At 40.6% G+C, this 22,856-nt stretch overlaps 2 protein-coding genes across 5 annotated transcripts in view; both read left to right on the forward strand.

Annotated features, from left to right (window-relative positions):
- Positions 1 to 10,986, forward strand: part of rxfp2a (relaxin family peptide receptor 2a) — a 31,666-nt gene extending 20,680 nt beyond the window's left edge. Inside the window, exons 9-20 of one of the 2 annotated variants that reach the window (XM_084028568.1) lie at positions 1,909 to 1,983; positions 2,229 to 2,300; positions 2,801 to 2,872; positions 3,324 to 3,398; positions 5,061 to 5,123; positions 5,252 to 5,323; positions 5,482 to 5,711; positions 6,383 to 6,522; positions 6,917 to 7,012; positions 7,669 to 7,837; positions 9,197 to 9,415; positions 9,573 to 10,986. In XM_084028568.1, the coding sequence (XP_083884694.1) occupies positions 1,909 to 1,983; positions 2,229 to 2,300; positions 2,801 to 2,872; positions 3,324 to 3,398; positions 5,061 to 5,123; positions 5,252 to 5,323; positions 5,482 to 5,711; positions 6,383 to 6,522; positions 6,917 to 7,012; positions 7,669 to 7,837; positions 9,197 to 9,415; positions 9,573 to 9,838 (1,549 nt within the window). In that variant the 3' untranslated portion in view covers positions 9,839 to 10,986. Of the gene's footprint in view, positions 1 to 1,908; positions 1,984 to 2,228; positions 2,301 to 2,800; positions 2,873 to 3,323; positions 3,399 to 5,060; positions 5,124 to 5,251; positions 5,324 to 5,481; positions 5,712 to 6,376; positions 6,523 to 6,916; positions 7,013 to 7,668; positions 7,838 to 9,196; positions 9,416 to 9,572 lie in introns of both variants that reach the window. The other variant, XM_084028567.1, reaches the window with a different exon arrangement.
- A 9,678-nt stretch (positions 10,987 to 20,664) lies between these two features.
- The window catches only part of fryb (furry homolog b), a 46,553-nt gene continuing 44,361 nt past the window's right edge, over positions 20,665 to 22,856 (forward strand). For all 3 annotated transcript variants that reach the window (XM_084028341.1, XM_084028340.1, XM_084028343.1), the window contains exon 1: positions 20,665 to 21,445. In XM_084028341.1, the coding sequence (XP_083884467.1) occupies positions 21,199 to 21,445 (247 nt within the window). In that variant the 5' untranslated portion in view covers positions 20,665 to 21,198. The remainder of the gene's footprint in view (positions 21,446 to 22,856) is intronic.

The raw sequence follows: 22,856 nt of genomic DNA on the forward strand, positions 1-22,856 counted from the left end.
AGAAAAATAGAAACCTGAACATTGATTTCAAATTCAGTTGTGGAAGTGCATACTGGTTTAGAGCAAGATGATTGAGGTATGATAGCCTTTCTCATCTTCACTTATGTCTTATGCTAAATTGTTGCAGTCATTTTTGGGTTAATACTGTATTTTCCACATTGACTTGGTGCTAAATTTAACCCCTTTTTCCACTCCAGAATTGATTGATTTATCAAAATCCCTCCAAAATAAAATAACACACCAAGACCTTGCAGAAAGATAGAAAAAGTTGCTCAGTGATTTGGTTTCAAAAAAGTTTGATATTTGGAGATTTATGAGATTTAAGGACGTATAAGATATCCTCAGGTTTATAGTTTGTGGTTGTAATGTTTCAGGAGGCTACAATTTTATTAGAGAACACACAAATAACATGGAAAGTCTATAAAGGGGAGAGCATGGTTACCATGGAAACCATTTTCATTCAGATATCTTGAGGTAAGAGGAATGAATATAGCTACCCAGCGTTATTTAGTCCCCATCCCCGACAAGCTGACATGACATGGAGGATCTCATTTTCTGCCAGAGGAGACAAAGAGCTTTTTCTGCTCATCAAATTTCCACTCAGAATATACATTTCACACCTGATTTCGTTCTTAGTCATGTCTTTGTATTCTGATGGTGGAGGAGTATTGAAGGACTCAGGGGAGTCTGAGAACGGATGTCAAAATAATCATATCTCCGGGCAATTTGATTGTGTTCTTAATTCAGACGTTCTCAGTGACGGCGATGGAGAGTCCAACCAGGAAAAACAGAGACTGAAATGTTCTGACAAGTAAATAATATGTCAAATATATTGATAGAGCATTTGAAAACAGAAAGTTTTCAAATCTGAAATCAACAAACAGATGAATAATGACAGTCTGTTGGATTCACACGGTGCTTGTTCTCATCCTTGGTCACGTCTCTGTCTTTCCCTTTTATTCTCATATCTCTCGTCTTTGTCACTTTCCTCCTGCTCATCCAGTCTCTCTCAGGCTTTACTGTCTTGTCTTGGATCAGCCGTCAGGACTGGGAGAGCCCCCCGTCCTCGGCTTCACAGTCCATCTCTCTGCTTGACTGGTTTCTTTTCTGTTCACAACATGGATCCATTTAAAAATTGTCAGTTTTTTGGCTTGAAAGATAAGCCTTTGATAAAACACACTAAGAAGTGACCTGTCTCTGCTCCATCTCTCCTCACATCCTCCCAGTTTGAAAACTTTTAGTTTAAAAAAAAAGTCAGTTTAAAGACTCTGACTGAGAGGGTTTTATTGTTTTCCCCCATTGACTATAAATGTTCTGTTAATTGACGGTTTTTCAAAGCAATGGCTTTTAGATGGATTTCCTACCTCCCAGCCAAACAATTCTGTTGGTTTCATTGCACCATTCCAGTGAACAATTTATTTGATTTAGCTAATGTTCGTTCATAGGTTTGAGCAAATATCGTTTAAATACCATATTTGTAACCACGCTAACCATATCAAAGATTTAGAGTGACGCATATGCAATTAACAGAAAACACAAAATACTAAAAGGAAATATGAACTTTCTAAAACAAGTTTTTACTTTTTGCCTTTTGCAAATTTTGCTGATTGGTTGCCAACATTGAAGTCACAGATGACTCAGACATTCAGCTAATATTATAACTACGGATACCAGTTTCTGCAGGACACTGGTTTAATGACATTCATGTGTTAAGCTTGTTAAATTTAGTTGGTGTTTGAAGTTAAATAGATGTGCAAGATTGCATTCAGTGAGATCAATCGTATGTGACAATTCATTCCCTGTTGCACTTTCTGTTCCTAATTTTGTTCACTTATGCTCATCAGTTGTTTCGCAACAAGGATGTCAACAACAATAGCAATAACATCATGTTCTCCTTCCCTTCATCAGATCCATGGTGGGCACCTCACTGCAGCAGCTCCCACACCCGAGCTTCTGTCAACACATGCCTGTTTTGGACTGGCTGTAGGTCTGCTCTGACAGTGTACCTGTGTGTGTGTGTGTGTGTGTGTGTGTGTGTGTGTGTGTGTGTGTGTGTGTGTGTGTGTGTGTGTGTGTGTGTGTGCGTGTGTGTGTGATTAAGTTGATGCGTAAATAATTGACCAGACAGATGTGCTTGTATGCGTATGTAAAAACAGATGGTAGACAGAGATGCCAAGAGGGTTACGTTCCCTGTTTTTATTTATTTATTTATTTTTTTCTGCTCTCAGGGATCTTGAGGGAAACCAGATTCAAACTCTCAACCACTCTATTTTGAAGTCCTGCAGCAAACTTGAAGTTCTGTGAGTATCCCACTTTACTTTTCAATATAATGAAAGTACAAAAGGATGAAACACAATCCCTTTTAGGAGTCTAGAGTCATAAGGCATATTTCCATTGCATTTAGAGAGCTTTTGAAGTTTGCAGTGTGCAGCTTTTCAATCCATCTTAACCTTTCTGTACTCAGGTGTTGAATCCCGTCAGTCTCCTTAGTTTGACCCGGCTGAAGTAAACAAACAGCACTCATTTGTCCCTTATTGCCCCTGTGGTTGAGCAGGGCATTTACCTGCCATCTGCTTCAGCGTTGTTCTGTAGTTCTGGGGAGCGTCTGAGTGTGAAAAAGTGAATTTGTATTGGCAGGAGACGGTTAAACAGATTTTTTTTTAATGCAGAAGCTCCTGTTTTTTCCCCCCCAGGTAGAATCAGAATGAATTGTTTGCCCTCTGTTCAGATACTGCAGCATATGAGATTTGCATAACGGGCGTTTCCACACAGTTTCTGACAGCAGCTCTGTCCTCTTAAGATTACTGATGGACAACCGGATCAGAAGTGTTCCTGAAAACACGTTCGAGTCTCTGTTTAAACTGGCTGAGCTGTGAGTAATGCGTCTGCATCTTTATCTGTTCACGTCGATGAATTCACTTTGGATCAGGAAATAATTAGAATATGTAAATAAGATTGTTAGTCCAAACTGGGTTCAGTCGGAAATTGAAATGTCTGTTTTAGAATGATTGAATTATCTGGTTTTGATGGATTTTTTCATTTTTCTACTCTACTCAGCTCATAAAGCTTTCATTTAATCTTAAATGTTTAAACTGCCTCATTTTAATGAGCCTGTAATGATTATAATGTGAATCACTATAATGATTAATAAGAAATAAATCAGTAATGATGCAAGAATTCACAAATGTCTATAAAAACTGGGTATGAGTTATCTTATTATGGAGTTAATGGATGGAGATTTATTGAAAGTAGAGTTAGAAAACCATTTGACTGTTGAATTAGCATTTTCTTTTGTTAAATCATTTCTCCTTCACCGTGTTTAGGAATCTGTCCAGTAACAGGATCAGGGAGCTGCCAAAAAACACCTTCAAGAGCCTTTCAAAGTCCCTCCTTAAACTGTGAGTATCCGGTAGGAGGAGGAGGAGTGGGAGGTGTGTTCGTAATGGGAGGATTATAGAACGGGATTATTGTATATTAACTGAAAAAACACCAGATTTAAAACTCGGAAAACGAAAGGGAGTATTGGCAGAACAAGAAATGTTTGCGCCTTGCTGTCAGAGATGTTATTGTTGTGGCCCTCCGCGTCATTTCTGGCATGAAATGATGAGTACAAGTGTGCCATTTTTCCATTTTCGGGTCATAACCAGCTTTGTATACTGACTCTGGCTGTCTACCAAGTTAACATACTTCATAATGTTCCAATGATACAAAAGGCCTCATTTAATACGTTAAAATACGTTGGAAATTACAAAAAAGTTACTTAGGTCAAAGTACATGTTCAAGTCATCATCTGGCCACCCTGATGGACAGGGAAGATTAATTGTTTTACATTGTTTTGTAATGTGTTGTTATTAAAAGTCATATGTTGATATTCCCTTCAATATAAATGTCATCTCACCATTCATTTGCTTGAAGACACTTCTATTAACTGTCGATGTCTCTCTGTAATTTAAAGATCAAATCAAACCCACTCACACAGAACAGGAGCTCTTATCGGTCCAAGCATAAAGGGCCTCTCAGCCCTCGGTCCATAATATTAACTGATTGAATCATATATCTGATCATTCAGAAAGAATCACTGACATAATATATGAGCACACATGTGTTACTGTGTATAAATGTTTCCTCCATACAGGCCACCTTTTCCCCCCATATATGATTATATTGACTTTGATGGATTTAGTTATGACCTTTTTGATTTTTTAATCATGGTAAGGATATTGTACACTTACCTTTCAACCATATCTCAATGGTTCAACTGTCATCACAGAAATATAAAAACAAATTCTTTGTGATCTGTAAAAAAAAATGCCTTCATTGTTGAGGTCAGGGGTCACCTGTGAAAATATAGAGGTGTGGCTGGAGGTGCTCTGAATTGTGTGTGAGGGGAGGTGTGATAAGGAGAGGTGGAGGAAAATGTGATATAAAAGAGGGAAGGTGTGAGGTGCACAGTTGGTTTTCTTTAGTCAGAAGTTTACTTACAAATAGCTTGTTTAACTTTCAAACCAAGCTTGGACACACTCGCAGATCTAGAACTGATCCAGCACCTACGGGTGCACTGACCATTCTTCTTTTAAAGGGTACAACATTTGAAGTGATATTGTGGAATAGGAGCATCACTGATAATTGTCAGTATGTTGCATTGAATCAGTTTTGTTTATGCTGTATTGTCTTCCTATAATTAAAATGAGGCTCTCACTTCAAAAACAGTTGAATGTAAATTAAATTAGACAGGATATTAATTGTACACAGACAGATGGCACAATGCCTTGTTGCAAACAATATAAATGAAAGGATTTATGTAAGCACATAATGAATGGTAAGGTATTTTGCATTTTTATTGCAGGTAATTCTATTGTTAAAGTATAGAAATAAATAATGCATTCTGTATCCATTGTAGAGATGGATTCAACCGGCCAATGCCCTGTTTTATGGTAAAAAAATAAAGAAAGGAAAAATAAAGAAAGGAAAAAGTAGACATGGATTTTAACCATTCAGCAAGTGTTACATTTCAGAGAGGCCATCTTTTTTTTTTGGTCATAATCTGTCTCTCGTTGCAGAAATATCTCCCACAATCCCCTTCTACGCATTCACTTCAACCACTTGACACATCTTCAGTCCCTGTGAGTACACACACACACACACACACACACACACACACACACACACACACACACACACACACACACACACACACGAAGAAACTTCTTGCAGCAGAATATTCAGTGTTGAAATGTGCTGTTTGCTGTAGAGCCCTGGAGGGGATAGAGATCCCAGACATTCAGACGAAGATGTTCCTGTCTATGAAGAACCTCTCCCACATGTACGTACAATCTGTCATCACTGAATAACCCAACATGATGTCTATATGTCTTCATTCCCTCTACCTGTCATTGTCTGTCTAATTCTATCTCCCCCCCCCCCCCGTGTTTCTTCTGTGACGGCCTTACATTTTTGATGTGCCTCCTTTTTCCACGCCAGCTACTTCAAGTCGTTCCAGTACTGCTCCTACGCGCCTCACGTCAGGTCCTGTAAGCCCAACACGGACGGCATCTCTTCCTTTGAGGACCTGCTGGCCAACATAGTGCTGCGGGTGTCCGTCTGGGTCATGGCCTTCATCACCTGCTTCGGTAACCTCTTCGTCATCGGCATGAGGTCACTGATAAGAGCGGAGAACAACCTGCATGCTGCCTGCATCAAGGTCCTCTGCTGTGAGTAACCACACCGCTGTACTCTCAGGTAGACTGTGTACAAATACAGAAGTACTTGAACAAACGTAGCATGTAAGTAGAGGTAAAAGTGAATCTTTAAACTGTTCCTTTATAAAGTGAGTCCGGTAGCCTGGGTCCAGACCTCCTCACATGTCTATTTCAAAATAATCTCATATTCCAACAAATAATTACATGTAGTAGAGGAGGTTTCTTGTGTACAGTTCAAAACACAGACCTATTTAACTATTTCAGAAATCTTCTCTGAGAGGAAAAGAAGGTATAATTTAATATTACCTCCCTTCGTTGTGGCCCATTTGGTTCCTCTCTCCTTTTCTGTCAGTTTTATATTCTCACTCAGGTTTACTTGTATGAGCCCCGTCACACTCTGACAGTTCACTCTCTGCCCCAACTGCTTCCCTTCCCTCCTTTTGCATTCTGTTCACCCCCAGGCTTCACTCTTTTCTCTCCCATTCAGGATACTTACACTTGTTATCCTTTGTTCTATTTTTTTCATCCATGTTGTGCATAAAAAGTTGGAGTTTTGGAGGGTAGGAATAATATTCAGTGTGAAATGTTGGGCCTGCCGACAGCTGACAGATGGACTCCCCAAACAAACCCACGCAGAGCCCCTCCCTCTGGAAACATATTTCTCTCTTATCGTTCAGGTGCAGATTGCCTCATGGGTGTGTATCTGTTTTTCGTCGGAGTGTTTGATGTGAAATTCCGCGGGCAGTACAACCGCAACGCCCTGGTGTGGATGGAGAGCACCGAGTGTCGGACCATCGGTTTCCTGGCCATGCTCTCCTCTGAGGTGACAGAGTTACAGATTAACCAGATTATACATGCCTATGTATCTCTTTACCGGTGTTTATGTCTGAAACTAGGATGCATCGTTCCAACTTTTTCCTTCCAGATCCAGATTCCAATGCCTCAACTCAGTTTATCTGACCCGATACCAGATCTGTCTCACTCCCAAATATTGAATCCGTGAACTTCACGGCGCGGAACACACAGCAATCATTTCTAATGTAATGTGACATGAGGCGCTCTGAACTGTGTTGGCGGGCGTCTGCCTTCGGGTATCACGTTAGCTCGAGCTCAGAGTTTGTGCTGTGCTTTGTAAAATGGTTGGCAAAGGGATTCTGTTGGTGGTTTATCAGTCAAAACCTGTTTCTTTAAGATGTATAATGAGTGTTTTCCCTCAGGTGTCTGTACTCCTCCTCACATACCTGACTTTGGTCAGGTTCTTGGTCATCGTCTTCCCCTTCAGCAATCTACGCCCAGGCAAACTTCAGACCGTGGTGAGTTACTTTATATACACTACTAATACAGAAATAGTTTGCTGCTCCTTCATCCACACAGCCTTATGGTGTGAAAACGATGGTGTTTTTCCTTTTAAAAAGAGAGTTATTATGGTGAGCTATCAGGTGTTCTGCTCAGCACTCAGCCGTTAGTGTGAAACACTCGTAACCTTTGTGGCTGCGTTTTGAAATAGACCAATAACACTACAGAGCCGATCCTAATTGCAGCAAAGCAGCGAACCATCAAAGCCATTCAAAGGGTGAGGGTGTCAAATTTTTCAGCTTTGGTTCACAGAGGGTTGTATTATTTCGACTGAACAGATACATGCTGTCAGTTAACTCACTTTGGCTCTTTATAGGTTATATTTGTTGTTATTGTTGAACTCTAATGCATTTTGAAGGTAGATTCTTTGAGAGCTCCCACAGAGGGCAGAGATTTTCAGCCAAATGTGATTCACTATAGCAATGACCTTTCATCTTTCATCTCAGTCAACAGAAGACAACTAGACTGAAATGTTCTGGGGTTCTAGTTGATGAAATGACAGTCAACATGCGGAAATTCAGTCAAAATTAGTCATCAATTTGCTTAAATCTTTTTTTTAATGGTGTGTTTTGAAGAGAAATCCTAACAGCATGTTTGTCTGTCCTGCTGCCAGGTGGTCCTGGCCTCTATCTGGTTACTGGGCTTCATTATTGCTGCTGTGCCGCTGATGAATGAGAACGTGTTTGGAAACTACTATGGGCGTAACGGGGTCTGCTTTCCCCTGCACTCCGACAGGCAAGAACAACCTACAGCCAAAGCATATTCAACGGGGATATTTCTGGGTAAAAAATTCAAATTAAATTATTTTAGCAATAAATTCAAACGTTTGTAATAGTTTTTTGTGTTACTTGTTTGGCACTCGAAAGCACCTCCAATGAAATAAATGAAACATTTAAACCCAAAAGATGTAAACGCTCTACTGAGATTAATACCAACCATAACTTTCTGCATTTTTATTTTGTTATGATATGCAGCTAAATATGATGCAGCTTTATTTTTTTTAAGTTTCAATACTGAAAAAACAGACATGTAAGATTTACTTGATAAAATCCGTGTAACATTTTTTGCACAAATACTTTCTACGTTAATTTTGCTGCTGTAAAATCAAGTACGACTCACTTGCCACGAACATTTGTGAAGATATTAAGGAAATGTTACCTCATTACATTTAAGTTAGAAGTTAACAGTTATTAATTAAACTACAATTAAATACAACATCTGATTGTTTGGAACGACAACCATGAAGAATTGTACAATTTGAGCAATCTGAGATTTTAAGCGACTTACCACGCAATGTTCTCACAGAGGACCATTAAAAAAAGAAGTCTGGGAACGGCAATATTCTCTCTTAAATGGTGCCAGCGTTACAGGCTGTTAAATAAGAATCATGTGAATTTATTCATAAGGTGCCACAGTTTGTTGTTCATCACCAGCTTTTCTATCTGCGTGCCAGTAAAGACTGGGTGCAGTTCTCTGTTTTGAGGAAGTGAAGCCTGTAAATACGCTGTACTGATGTGTTTGCAGTTTCCTTTTTATACTTCTACTCCACAACATTTCAGAGGGAAATGTTGCAATTTTGTACCCTTCTTCTACCATTTACTTGGCAGCTTTGGTTACATTACAGATGAAGGTTTTTACATTTTAAAAACATAAGCTTATACAATACAATGCATCAGAATAAACCAGTGGTTCCCAACATTTCTAATTGGGGCGTCTTGTGACACTTCAGATACTTGGAGTTGGCAGGTTTTATTAGGTTGACCGAAGAGACACTTCCACTCTAAATTCCTCAGAGTTCAGTTTCATTCATACAAATGCTTGAGGCCAGAGATGTACAGTTTCCATTATGTCACAATATGAGCAAACATTTTTTTTTAAAATGCCCAAAAAACATGGCACACATTTTTGAAGCAGGACTTTATTTTTTCTTCTGTTCCCTTACACATTAAGATTTTATCCTGTGACCCTTTGCAGGTGGTTTTTCAGTATATTTTTTTATGAATAAGCATGATTTGGAGTGCCAGACATGTACTTTTAATGATTTTTACATGAACTTACATGTACTTTTACTTAGTTAAAGGATCTGAATTGTTATTCCTCCACTGCATTTATGTGCGTGAACAGCATTTGCATCTCTTTAGGCCTAAACCTGGTGGCGTTCCTGGTGATCGCCCTCTCCTACTCCAGCATGTTCTACTCCATCTATAAAACGGGCATCAATGCCACAGACTTGAGGAGCAGACTGCACAAAGACGTAGCTGTGGCCAACAGATTTTTTTTCATAGTGTTCTCTGACGCCCTCTGCTGGATTCCCATCATTTTGGTGAAAGTCCTCTCACTGTTGGAGGTGGAGATACCTGGTAAGAAATTAAACTGTGTATAAGATAGATTTGTCATCTTATAAAAGATGACTCTGCCACACGTCACTGTTCTGTATGAATCATTTTTATGGAATAGCGTAATAAAAAGCATACACTGCATAAAAATGTGGACAACTGTGCTCCGGTTCTCCTGTAGGCACCATCTCCAGCTGGGTAGTCATTTTCATCCTTCCCATCAACAGCGCCCTGAACCCCATCCTGTACACCCTGACCACCAGCTTCTTCAGAGAGCAGGTGGAGATCTTACTCTGTCGTTGGCAGAGAAGACACATGTTGAAAAAAGACCGCAAAAGCCTCACCTCCTCCACGGTCTTAATGGCACCACCAGGGCCTCCTTGCTACCAGCCACCGGCCTACTTCCAGCCGATGTCCCTGACCGGTGCGGATCCCCGCTACGCCTGAGGCCAGGCAGGAACCTTCTCAGCGCTGTGTAAACCTCCTAAGTGGGGGGCCTGTTGCTGATATTTAGGCTCCTACATGACGGCAGCACTGCTTTATTGAAACTTCCAGATTTCCAGTGGAACAATATGAAGCTATAGAGTCCCACCCCTTCATGCTAGACTCTCATGGGACCTCTGAGATCGTCAAAAATGTACGCCTCTCAATGCAGATAATCAGACAGTGAGCTGATGAATGGTTTCATTCTCACCAAAGTGAGGAATGAGCCTTACACTGCATACATTCAAACATGGTTTGGGGAAGTATGATGGTGGCATCAGGGATGGATTTGTTTCTATCAAATGAACACAAAAACGATTGTTTGTAATTCATATACCAAAAATTCAGCTTGCATTTTTTTCTTTCATCCACCAGTTCAAATACAAATGCCTCGTCCATTTTACCGCAAATGGCATTTTAATGTTCTACCTGCTGAATGTAAACTGATGCCCAGCATCATTCTGATGTTATCGATGTAATCTGAATTGTTTTTTACCTTCTTCATTCCATGCCGTTTTGTTCACTCCATCTGCATGTACAATTCAATCTAGACTTTATTAAGGACATAATGCATGGGGGGGCGGCAATGCAAAATACAATGCCACGTACACTATGCGCTCTGACTAATTAGAAACCTGAAGGAATATGCTGCATCATCTTGATACCATTTAATCATAATTGCTGAGACCTCCTGATTGCGTAACTGAGCTGAACTGGATTTAAACGTCTGGGCAAATTATGCCACGTTACATTTAATTCACTAATCCATACAAGAGGAATTCATGTATTTCAGATTTGTTGTGGTTGTGAGATGTCACCTTGACGTAAGTTCATGTCTTTATTTATACTTTTTGATACTCATATTATCTATAATAAGTCTTTGTTTTTGCTGCCTTTTAACAGTTGCTTTGATTCAATGACAATCAACAAGAAGACAATGGTGACACATCTGTACAGATGTCATATGCCAAGCAGAAACCCCCTCTTATAAAATAAAGAATTTCTTATTGTGCTGCACGGGATGACTTTTGTTGCATAATAATTTTGTACAGGAGACTGTTTCTCTGTTTGTTCTGTATTGTGTTAATTGGTTTCAGGTGATTTTGGTGTTGGTTCCCACACAGATCTCCCTTCAGTCTCTGGGACTGGAATAATAAAAATGAGAACAAATTTGAGTCGAAAGTCCATTTAAAAATGTTGCCCTTTTTGTGTGAGCGATGAGCTATCCATTAAGGCTACATGTAGCCTAACCATAGATTGTAAGAAGCGAACGTAGTCATGTGGCGTCACCCATTTGTTTTTGGAGGACGGTTTTGAAGTCACGAATTTGGCATTCTGGCCGTCGCTACCTTGTAATTTTTGCAACCATTGAAGGGAAGTGACCATATTTGGACTGCGGAGGAGCGACGGGTGGATCTAACACAAGTGGCAGAGCGGCACCCCGAGCAGCGACATTACTGCATCTAGCTTGATCTGGCTTCTGGTGTCAAACTGTTTGACGAGGTTAGCTTCCATATTCTGAGGTAAACTTTCAAGCTAAGTAATTGTGAAGCTAATTGCATTGGCAGCGTTGTAATAATGGTAGCAAGGCCTTGGTAGTGAACTGTCAATCATTAGCTAATAATTTACAAAATTGACATTGCACTGTATTGAGGAGGATTTAAATCTATAGAAATCATAAACTAATGTTAACTGAGATAATAAATAGCGATAGACTTCCATGCAGTCTGACTTCTTCCATGCCATCTGACTTCCAGAGCAGTCGCCCCCTGATGGCCAGTGGGGGCGAAAGCAAGTTTAAGTCATTGCCATATTGGCTTCACTTTTCAGAACTAGAGGTTGTCACCTGCATATAATATAAAAGGAACACAGCAAAATCGGAACAAACGGACTAATAAGACAGCAGCATGCGCACACAAACACCCCCACATGTTTAAAAATAAGACTTACTGAGTCAGCAATTCTGTTCTCAAATTATAACGCTCCATAAATGCACTCAATAGGGAGCTGAAGCACTGACCCACTTCCCTGCTTGTCTCATCTTTTCTGAAAAGCTGAAAACATGATAGCAGCGTTTTCTATTCATATTCCAAACTAAATGTCAAAACTACTGTTTAATGCTTCCATAAATATATGAGCAAATTGTATGTTTACATCGTTAAATGAATGACTGAAGTATGGATTATGACAATAGATTATAATAATGGATGTTTTTTACATCACTAATACCACTGATGTAAAAACAAAAATCTGAAACAAAATTATTAGTTTGATATAGTGAACACTTAGTGAAATATCGGCTAAATACACGACAGGGGTTACATAAAACACCAATCTACTGTACGCACAGAATAAATAATTTTCAATATTAAGAACATTTTGTGGAATTTGCTTGAATGCATAAATAAAAGTTCTCACCATATGAAATAGTGCAGATTTAAATGTGTGCATAGTAAGCCTATTCATTCAAATTCGATTAAAAAACAAAACGTGAGCACAAATCCGTGCTGAAGGGAAGCTGAGTATTTCATCTCTCCGTTTGTCCGTGCAGCTGCCTGTGGTAAACAGCCCCTTCATCGCTTGATTTGACCGCACCTGCGGCGCTCAGCATCCTTCCGTGGCAGGTGTCCTGCCCTTGGACCAAATTGCGCCCCTAGCGACACGTTGACGGACACCGCCGCCAGCCAATAGGAAACGGGCCTTGCCTCATATTCCAAAACCTCGGCGCTCAATTGGTTGCTAGGGGCGGGGCCCTGTCATCCCGAGCAGTAGTGCTGTCAGCCGAGGCGACACGACTCCCGGAGGAGAGAGACTAGACGGATTGATGAAAACAAGCCACTATATCACATAAACAAAGAATCCGTGCCAGGAAATGATCCCGTAGTCGCCGAGGTCGACGCAGAAAAGGTACGGGCCAGTGTAACGTCGTATTCGTGCCGTGTGCGGTGGTGTTTGGTGGTGCTGTGTTGACCACAAAGGCAACCGAGCAGTGTCTTGGTATAACATCGATGTGACTACCGCGGGGGGGCTTGTACTACTAGCTCGTTGGCTACCGAGTTAGCAGCTGGCATAACTGGTCGTAGTGGTCGACACCCAATACTGTATATGGAATAGAAAGCGTGACCGAGCTACACATGCTTCCACGTTTCCTTGGTAGCGCTCTCACCGCGAACAATGCCGCGTCGCTTTGTTTAGGCGGGTTAGCTAGGCAGTTTTAACGTTACCATTGTAAATACACACTTCGTGATGGCGGTGAAAGATGATGCTACATCGCATGTTAGCTACCAGCTAGATAGCTTTCAACCACCCTAGTCACCATTGCTAGTTGCTAACGAATACAGTTAGGAGGGGGCTTAAATTCAACGTAACGTTAGTATAACATTACCTAACGCATGCATGTCTTACACCAACCGTTGGACCGGTCACTCGTGTTGTGTTTTTTTGCTGGTGGAGATGATTACACAGTGTTCAAATTGTGAAACTTAAATGGGTTACGGTCCAGTGACGCGCATCATCCCGCCTGAGTAGCTCCTGCACTTTATTATTCTGCAGCTGAGATGCTCAGGATTCAGCTTGAATATTTTGTGAGAGAACGCCAGTGTTACAGCATGTATTATTTACATGCACTCACACATAGCCAGATAGCAGACACCACCACTATTTTTGGCTTCCTCATTTCTTGTCACGTGACAAAACTGATTTATATATATATTTATTTATGTTGACATTGTACTTCTAGCCACATAGTGAATTCGGGGGTCATCAGGGTGATCACATCTCTTCCCTTTGCCTAGCCCCCCCTCAGCCTGATCTGCTCATGCTGCTCCTATTTTAAGGCAGTTCCTCCTTATTACTCACCCTCCCTCCCCTCCCTCCCTAATCAACGCCCTCTCCATCTCTCCAGCTGTTGTGGCACAGCCAGTCGGCATCGGCGACCCAGTTTACTCCATTGTTCCTTGTCTGCACTTAAGTAACACACACAGACAGCACGTCATGTGTGTCACAACGCTGTGCTACTGTGACATTCCCCCCACTCCTTTATCTGTCCCCAAGATACACAAAGCGATCCCAGAATTGTGTCTCCTTTTCACAAACCTATTTTGTTTATCAATGTCAAGTTAAGGTACTGCCTAAAAGGATTATTATTAAGGTGTCCCTGGTTGATTTAAAGAAGCAGGAATAGCTACAGCAAGAATTCAGTGGAGCCACATAACGCTCAAGTGTTTTGAGGTTTTTCTACTGGCTTCTATATAGTAGCCTAATCTTTTCTAGAGTATGTCGGTAAATATGTGGAGGTGTATTATGATGCACTGGGTGGGCCACTGGGCCACCATAGATAGTACAATATGTAGCCTACTACACCACTATGAGGTCATGTTCTTTTTTATTACCATCATGCCAGGATAAAAAAAAATCTGATGATAAACAAAAACATATTAGTCAAAAAAATTGACTATGGTCATTATTTTAATATAATATATAAGCATAATTGTTATCTTTGGCTCAAAGTCTAACTGTGGTTCAGTTAAAATAAGATATTTGTTCGGTTAGTGTGGTTTGTTTGAGCTGGCATGCATCAAATCTTGGTGCGTACAGAACAACCAAACGGCCTGAAGTGCTGGGGCTGGTGCTGTTGGCTTGTGATGTGAAACCAACCTCATGTTATCATTCTAATTATGTTATCAGTTATTTCTTTGTGTCACTGATTTGAATTTCATTTCCGCACATGGGTCCTATGTTGCAGGATGATCATCAAAATGATGATCATCAAAACAGTCCAATCGACGAGATCCCTTTCAGTCCATATAACTTAATTTTTACTCCTCTTGGTTCGTTTGTAAAAAGTCAATATGAACAGGAAGTGGGCCAGAAAATGGAACAATGTATATTTTTCCCCCCTTCTGGTTAAATGAACCGAATGACCGTTGAGAAACCCCCCTTAGTGTGTATCAGGGTTAAAGTTCATGGTCCCATTTTCACCCAGTGCAAGCCACGGATCACTTAGTTCACTATGCTGATCTGTTACACTGATCTTCATCCACATGTGGGAAAGGAGAAGAAGCTGTGTTTGACCTCGCTCACTCCCCACTGATGAACCTCAGTCTCAGCTGGTGAACTATCCTTCCTCGCTGTCATCGTTTCCATAGATACGTGCCGGCACCTCACTCCCACTGACTTACATAACCTGGACTTTCTGCCAGGCACACACAGGTCCACATATACAGAGACTCTGTTACAAGCACACACAGCACACTTTGTATCTGGCATTGCCTCAGATGCTGTTGCACAAGAGATTTTAGTGCTTGTTTTGTTATCACAAAGATCATCTCCTTAATATTACTTGGAGAGTAACAGAATGCTTGTTTACTTTAAATGAGGTCTGAGCCTTGTGTTGACATTTGGTGGAGAATTAATTAATTTAACTTGTGTATTTTCTGTGTTTGATTTAGGACTTGATTGTAGTACTCCAGATAATTGGTTAGCGAACGTTGTATTACTGTTGGACTTGATCGCTCTGAGGCTGTTTGCGAATGCATTAGTCTACGCATTATAGACCCCCAGAGATAGTGTTACTTAACATAGCTCGATATATGTATAGAAACCTGAGGGGCATACTGTGTGTGTGTGTGTGTGTGTGTGTGTGTGTGTGTGTGTGTGTGTGTGTGTGTGTGTGTGTGTGTGTGTGTGTGCGCGTGCGTGCGCGTGCATGTGTGTGTGTGTGTGCATGAATTAATGATTGTGGTCATGCATATCCCCCTCTTTCATGCAATGATTGACAGGTTTTTAATACCTCTTTGAGCTTTTAAATTATTAAGTCTAGACAAATTAATTGACAAGAGTGAACCTGAAATGTTAATGTGTTTGATCTCTTTCATCTTCATGAAGCTGCCCTTTTCTCTTCCGGGTCCCCAAGACAAAAGTGCAGTCTAAAAACAAAACAAATATGGTCTCAAGAGTGTCTCTGAAAGTGTCTTCAAAAATGACCCCCCCCGAAATAAGAAATGTGACTAATTGCATCAGCAGAATTATTATTTCACTTTGATGCAGAAGGGGGCAGCATTGTAGTGCCAGTGTCTTAGGCTTGTTGTTGACAGTGATCATTTAGCAGTAATCATAGGTGGACCAATTATAGTATGAACAACAGGCTATATAACCTGATACATTTCATATGAGATGATATTTATGAGAAACCTCAACTATTTCCAGTGCATTTCGGTGCAGATCAGCTGCCTTCGCCTGGTTCCAGACCTCTGAATTACCATTCACAATCATCTCCTGTTTGTTCAGAGATTCGAGTGAAGTAAAAAAGAAAATGGCAGTTCAATCTGATCATCAGCGTGCTGCTGCCCTGGTAGCTGTTAATGATGATCACACATCTTTAGACAGCCTCTATTTTCACTCCAACATTGTTAAGGAGGGATGGTGCAAATAAGTCAAATAAATCAGTGAACAAAAAGCTTAAGTCTTACTTTCACTGTGTGTTCAGCACCACGAGTGCACTAATCAGTCAGTGTATTGCCAGTATAAACATGCAGTAAAAACAATACTTGACAGTTGCTGAGCCTGTTAAAACCAGTTAAGGAATGCACCAGGGATGACCAAAACAAATGGTAGATTAATCATTTACATCATAATAACGATCAATATTAATAAATCATTATGATGTACAACGTCACTTGGTATGCCACCAATATGTGTTAAAAACAGTCTTCGACATGTATTTATCTGTGCTGGTGTTGACAAGTACACAACATGTGTACTTAATCGTATATGTAGAATAAAATCTCAGTCTGCAACTGCCAGTAAGAATAATGTTGTGATATAAAGGTGCATTGTTTGTTACAGAGAGATTGACTGCTGCAGTGAGGAACTCTTTGGACTCTTTCTGAAGTGCATAAGCCAAAAGTAAACTTGTTTATTCCCCCAATTCTCCTGTTAGACCGGGTTGCTGAGCATCCAGGACGACCCAGGCAACTGTTAACATGACGGCATATTTGAGTGACAGGAGAAATAAAAGGTTTCCCATTGTGAGAGGTCTCAGAGGGTGCGATTTAATTGATAGGTAGATTGCCAGAGAAGAAGTAGTTCATGGGGGGAGGTTGCTTCTGAATTTTAAAGGAAGATAAAAGAACAAGACACACAGCGGGAAAAAAAGGTGTGTCGTGTTGGTTGATAGCATCTTGTGGAAAATACTGTATACTTAAGTATTCTTCAAGGTGCAATTTATGGCCTAAATATAAACCAGCAGCAACCTACCACCCAAATATATTCAATTCAATTCAATTACATTTTATTTATAGTCATATCACAACAGAAGTCATCTCAGGACACATTGAGCAGGACTAGAATACGCTCATGATTTTCAGAGTTAATACATTTTCAAAGTCCCAACATCACCCAGCGACAACCAGACTTCCGAGAGCAATCACGGGAGTAGTCGAGATGTCGATTTTAGTCGATTTCTTTAATCAATAGTCAGTCGCCTTAAAAATACTGGCGGTAAGAGTCAAACAAGACCACAGCATCGGTGCAGTCGAGATCAGGTTCCACTGGTCCAGGGAGACCGGCAAGACGAGAGAGCACAGGGACTCCGGGGAACATAAATACATAAATTCTATTCTGGATTTTACTGGGAGAGCAGAGAAGCTAATACAGGAGAAATGTAATCCCTTTTTTCTTTTCAAAACATAGCGCTGGTACCTTCTCAAATTACTTGATAGGTAATTTAATGCACAAATTAATGCTAGATATCAAGTTTACCAATGTTACTTCCTTGTGACCTTTCTTTCGTGGGAGAGGAAATAGTTTTATATTTTACACTGTAGGTGAGGCTGGTTGGCACCACTACGTCTTTGTCTCCATACCCCCACTAGCAGGGACACATTTCTGTTTGTTAAGACCTCATAAAGACAGAAACAAGGAGACCATCAGATTTGAGAGAATGGCGACTGATGTACTGATAAGAATTTGGATAAAGTACTGAGTAAAATGAGACAGACAGAGACATGCATGAGTGAAGGGGTGCTGGTCATGGTTATTATGCCATTGCTGTTTATCCAGCTTTGTGGTTTGTGTGTGTACGCCTGTTTGTGTGTGTTGGGTTGTCCCAGTCACTCAAAGCATGTCTGTACAGTGGGTGGAAGGTGATGCTTATCTCATAATTCAGATTCTATGATTTATGTGCAACATCTGCTTACTAGCCTGAGAAAAAATGAGGTTAAGATGATAAAAAATTAAATAATTTTGATTATCAGAGATTTTTTTGTGTGCATATTATCATAATAAAATTAAATTATCTGGGGTTACAATTTACTGCGTCATATACAGATTACGATATACAGTATATTTGTGCAACTACTGCTATACTGTTTCCAACACCAAACACAGTTGGAACCCAAGGGCCTGCTGTACGAGATTTCTGCCTAAAAGCCTGTTAAGTCTGTTTTTTCTCACCACTGTCGCTGTAACGCTTGCCCCTGGGTGATGTTGGGACTTTGAAAGTGTAATACATTAACTCAGAAGATCATAAGGATATTCTAGTACTGCTCAATGTGTTAAGTGTCCTGAGATGACTTCTGTTGTGATTTGACACTATAAATAAAATTGAATTGAAGTTGAATTTAATTCATATTAATGTACCTACTGTATCTCAGATCATTGTTATGCTCATGTAAAAACAATCAAGACACTCATTTACAAGACAGATTTAAAATAAGAGTGCAAAAGGAAGGATAGATGGGATTATTCTGGGTGTGTGAAGAGTGAGATTGTCAGCATTTGACCGGCTGAGTGCAGTAACAACTGACTAATCAGGTCAAGCAAACAAGAGAGTGACAAACCTGAGTAGCTTGTCAGAGAACCCGAAGATTGATCATCCATGCAGCACTTTGCAAAGAGGAGCAGTACATTTTTGTTGTTGTTTTCTATCGGCAAAGTGTTTCATATATATATTCATAATTAAAAAAAAACATGTGGTTTGCATATTTTGTCATTGTCCCTGTCTCGTCTACCGCCCGTCATCATCACCACCCCGGCGCTCTACTTGTTGCCAACACATTCCTGAAGACGGTTGAGTAACCTGTGTGTTTTCCTCAATTGGTCGGACAGAGATATCGGTTAATGAGAGTACCAAAAAAAACAATCTCCTGTTTGTGTTTGTGTGTGCGTGTGTGTGTGTGTGTGTGTGTGTGTGTGTGTGTGTGTGTGTGTGTGTGTGTGTGTGTGTGTTTGTGTGTGCGTGTGTGTGTGTGTGTAAGTAAGAGTAGAGAGCGTGTCTGTGTTAATACTTGGCTGTTGTACTCCCCTAGGGGATGGCACGCCTCTCTAACTGACTTTGGCACGGTGCCTCACGGAGCTTGTTTGCCACCCTTAACTATTTCCGTGCCAGATGGTTTGCTGTACAAAGTGTGGAAAATTGTTGAAAATATAAATGAAAACATCTAACTAGAAATTCTATCTTTCTATAAAGCGGTGAGGAAAATATCTGCTATCAGTATGAGGTAATGTAAAGTGTTTCTTTTAATCCAGGAAGTGTTTTTTTTTATCTAAATCCGTTCTTGCTAATTTAAAAGCTGAACAGATATATTTTTTCTGCAGTGTACACAGACTCCGTGTCAAGTTCTTTATATTTAAACCTGCGTGGCGGTCGTCTCAAAGAGGATAATGTTGTTTTCACATTTACACACAGGCTCTCGGCTGAGGCACTTAATGGAGATGATGTCATGACAATAGTGGTGTAAACAGCAGGAAGTCACCTCGGGTAGGTGTCTCCTGAGAGATACGAACCTACAGAGGAATGATACAGGATGAACAAAAGTGTGATTTGCAATTGTTAAAGAATATTCATCCTTGATGAATTAATACTGCTTTTAGTGTATGTTTGTAAAGGGTTTCTATTTACTTTATGGAGAAAATAAAATTTCTGTTACTTTTAAAGTTTTGCGAGAGTGCGTACGTGATTTATATTAGCCTCAAGAGTGAAAACACGGCAGCATTACAGGAGCATGTAATTACGGCCAGACCAAAACATTATCTTTACTTCCTGTAAGCTTTTTGCACTTAAGCAGCAGGGAGGTCATTTGGGTTTTGAGACCTACATTACTTGGTCCCTTCAAGATATGTCTCGCCATCAAGAGTAACTTTAAACTTTAATTTGTGTTTCTTTTAAACCAGTTCCTTTAGTAAGATGAATATTAAAGTATGTGGGGCCAGATTTCAAACTGCTTGATGAGGCAATCCCAAGTTTATCTTCACAATCTGTTAATCAAGACTTTCACAAAACACTGTCTGTCCGTGCGTTCAGGACTCTTCCTGTTTGTGTTTGGCTTTGTTTCCCCCTTCTGTAAAGGGGTGTGTCCGCCCTCAGTAATCCTACACCATTAACACATTGAGCCTACTGTAACTGGCTAAACAGCCTCGACCAGTGAGTGCAGGGACTCTGGCTCTTACTCACACCCACATGCCATGTGTTGGCTGTTTGAATCAAGCACATGCATGCCATTCTATGCTTCTTTGCTACTATGTGAGAGGGGAAACAAAAGGATGGAAACAGGTATGTTAGCGAGGAAGGAATGAATTTTCTCATTGCCAAACAGTCCGTCATGACAGGAGGGACGTAGTTGGAAAACCCCCAGAGAGAGAGAGAGGTAGAAAGGAGACGGTGAGAGGGGATAAGAGAACCACCCAAACTTCCCAAACCACCCAATCAAGCTGCGTTCTTGGAATTGGATCCCTCCCTTGTTCACCACCTGAGAGCAGAGACACAGCTGTGAGACTCAGAGCGGTAAGAGAGACAGACAGAGAGAGTAACAAAGAACAGGTGAGAGCAAAAAACAGGGCATGTGAGGTGAAGACGGCTTAACTTTTCGCAGAAATTAAACTCAAAAGAAGACACGGAGATAGTGTTTTTTTTTCTCTTTTTAAAAAAAATCTTGTGCAAGAGAGTGAGAGTCTCGAGGGGAGAACCTGAACTCTCAGGAGAGCTTTGTATCTGAGACAACAAAGCAATGAGCTCACTGTTTATGGACTGAATGAACTCGACATAAAGACAAGAACTCCTCGTGAGAAGGAATTGGATACCAACAAGTGGACAAAAAGGGGATGAAGAAGATGAAAACAGGGATTTTAGGACGGCCTGAACAGTCAATTTAATTCTATTTTTTTTAAGTGTCGCTTTTCTGGAACAAGGCTACCAATGTTTTTTGGATTTCTTTTTCCTGCCGAGTCTACTGTAGGACCATCATGTAGCGTATCCTTGCTAGCTCTCAGGAGGGCCAGGTTTTGACATTAAACTACGAGGAGTGGTTCCTGCGGTTTGTGGAGACATGTCTCTGGAAGATCTTGGAAGCACTACAAGCCTCGGGGCTGAGAGTGGCATTTCAGACCACTGCAATGGCCACTCGCTAAGCCAAGCTCAGGACCAGGATCTGGACAACCAGAGCCAAGGCCAGGATGGGATAGTACTGGAGCGTATTGCCTCCCTGTCGTTGGACATGTTTGACCCCAGTGATTTCACCGGGAGGTTTACTAAGATCCAGTCTAAGTCCAGAAAGAGGACCAGGATCTTGGGAGGTAGGTGCTAAGCTTGCAATCTTTTGTTTTTGTTTTTTATGTGTGAATGTGACAAGAAGACCGCAGAGAACAATAACCATAGGAGTCAGCGACATGTAACTATATTGTTTCGTAATAATCCTGGTTTGTTTGAATCTGAATGACCTGAAGGGGTTTCTCATGCTGGAAGAAGGGGGGGAGGCTGGTTGAACATCCAGCTGAAAAAATGATCCTCAACTGGAATGTGGGCTGGGTTTTTATCCAACCTGGGATTTGAGAAAGTCTTAGATCTCATATACCTGTTCAGACCCCCTCTGTTTCTCCGTATACACCATAACTCTTCTTTGATGCGACTTGAGGACTTGACTTGACAAGTGTCTTTGTTGTGGTTTCTGTAGACCCTGTGAAAAGTGATACCTTCTGTGTTTTGAGATAACACGTAAACAATTACTACATCTGACATGTATCTATTCTATAGAATAGGGATTAGTCTGTCAGTATGAAAGATGGTCATGTTCAATGGTAATGTAGATTTTGCATACAAATACAAAATGTATGTACAAAGCATTACTGTAGCCTCTGATATTAGTAAACCTATTGTAAGAAGCACCATTAAATGGTATTAGCAGGCTTGTGTTAAGAGTATTTTGAGACAGTATTATTACAGTGCTGTGCCTGAACTTCTAACCTTTTAGTTGCAGGACAACCTTCTGTCCTCGTCCTTCCTTACATATTAAAATAGTATCTGCTGATCTCTCAACAGACCACTCCAGCATTTCTGTCTTTCTGTCTATTCCTGGAAAGTCACTGCCAGGTCAAAATCATTAGGAGGCCCCTCACTTTTGGTACACTTTCACATATATCAACTGAGCTGATGCTATTATCAACACTGCCACAAAGTCTGGAGAATCTTTCATTCCTGGGTCGTCAATATCACGACCGATAATAGTAAAGAAGGAGCAATAAGGAAAGACTGAGGAGTACAAGAGTGTCTTTAGAATAAACTTTGAAAGGATCACATCAAAGAGATGTGAGAGAAAAGTGCAGCATCCCATGAAAGGGGAGATGTGGAGTGAGGTGGTTCCTGTGTAAAAATCTGCTCAGGTCTTTCAGAAAAAAATTACTTCTAAATCAATGAGCACATACTGTAGATCATAAAGGTCAAATTATCGGCACCAAAAAAATCTGAAACTGAAATTGTCTTCCGTGCTGTCATAATGTAAATGACTAAAGCTTTGATGTTGATAAGACGGGTATGCCTGGCAAGAAAACCACACACACACACACACACACACACACACACACACACACACACACACACACACACACACACTCACACACACACACACTGTTCACAAGAGCTATCTATTTGATCAACCCAGCTGTGTCAAGGAGACACCACTGTGTGAATTGTGACCCTCAAACAGTCCCT

The sequence above is a fragment of the Eutrigla gurnardus genome, assembly GCF_963514095.1.
Source record: "Eutrigla gurnardus genome assembly, chromosome: 15".
In the NCBI taxonomy this organism is placed as follows: domain Eukaryota; kingdom Metazoa; phylum Chordata; class Actinopteri; order Perciformes; family Triglidae; genus Eutrigla; species Eutrigla gurnardus.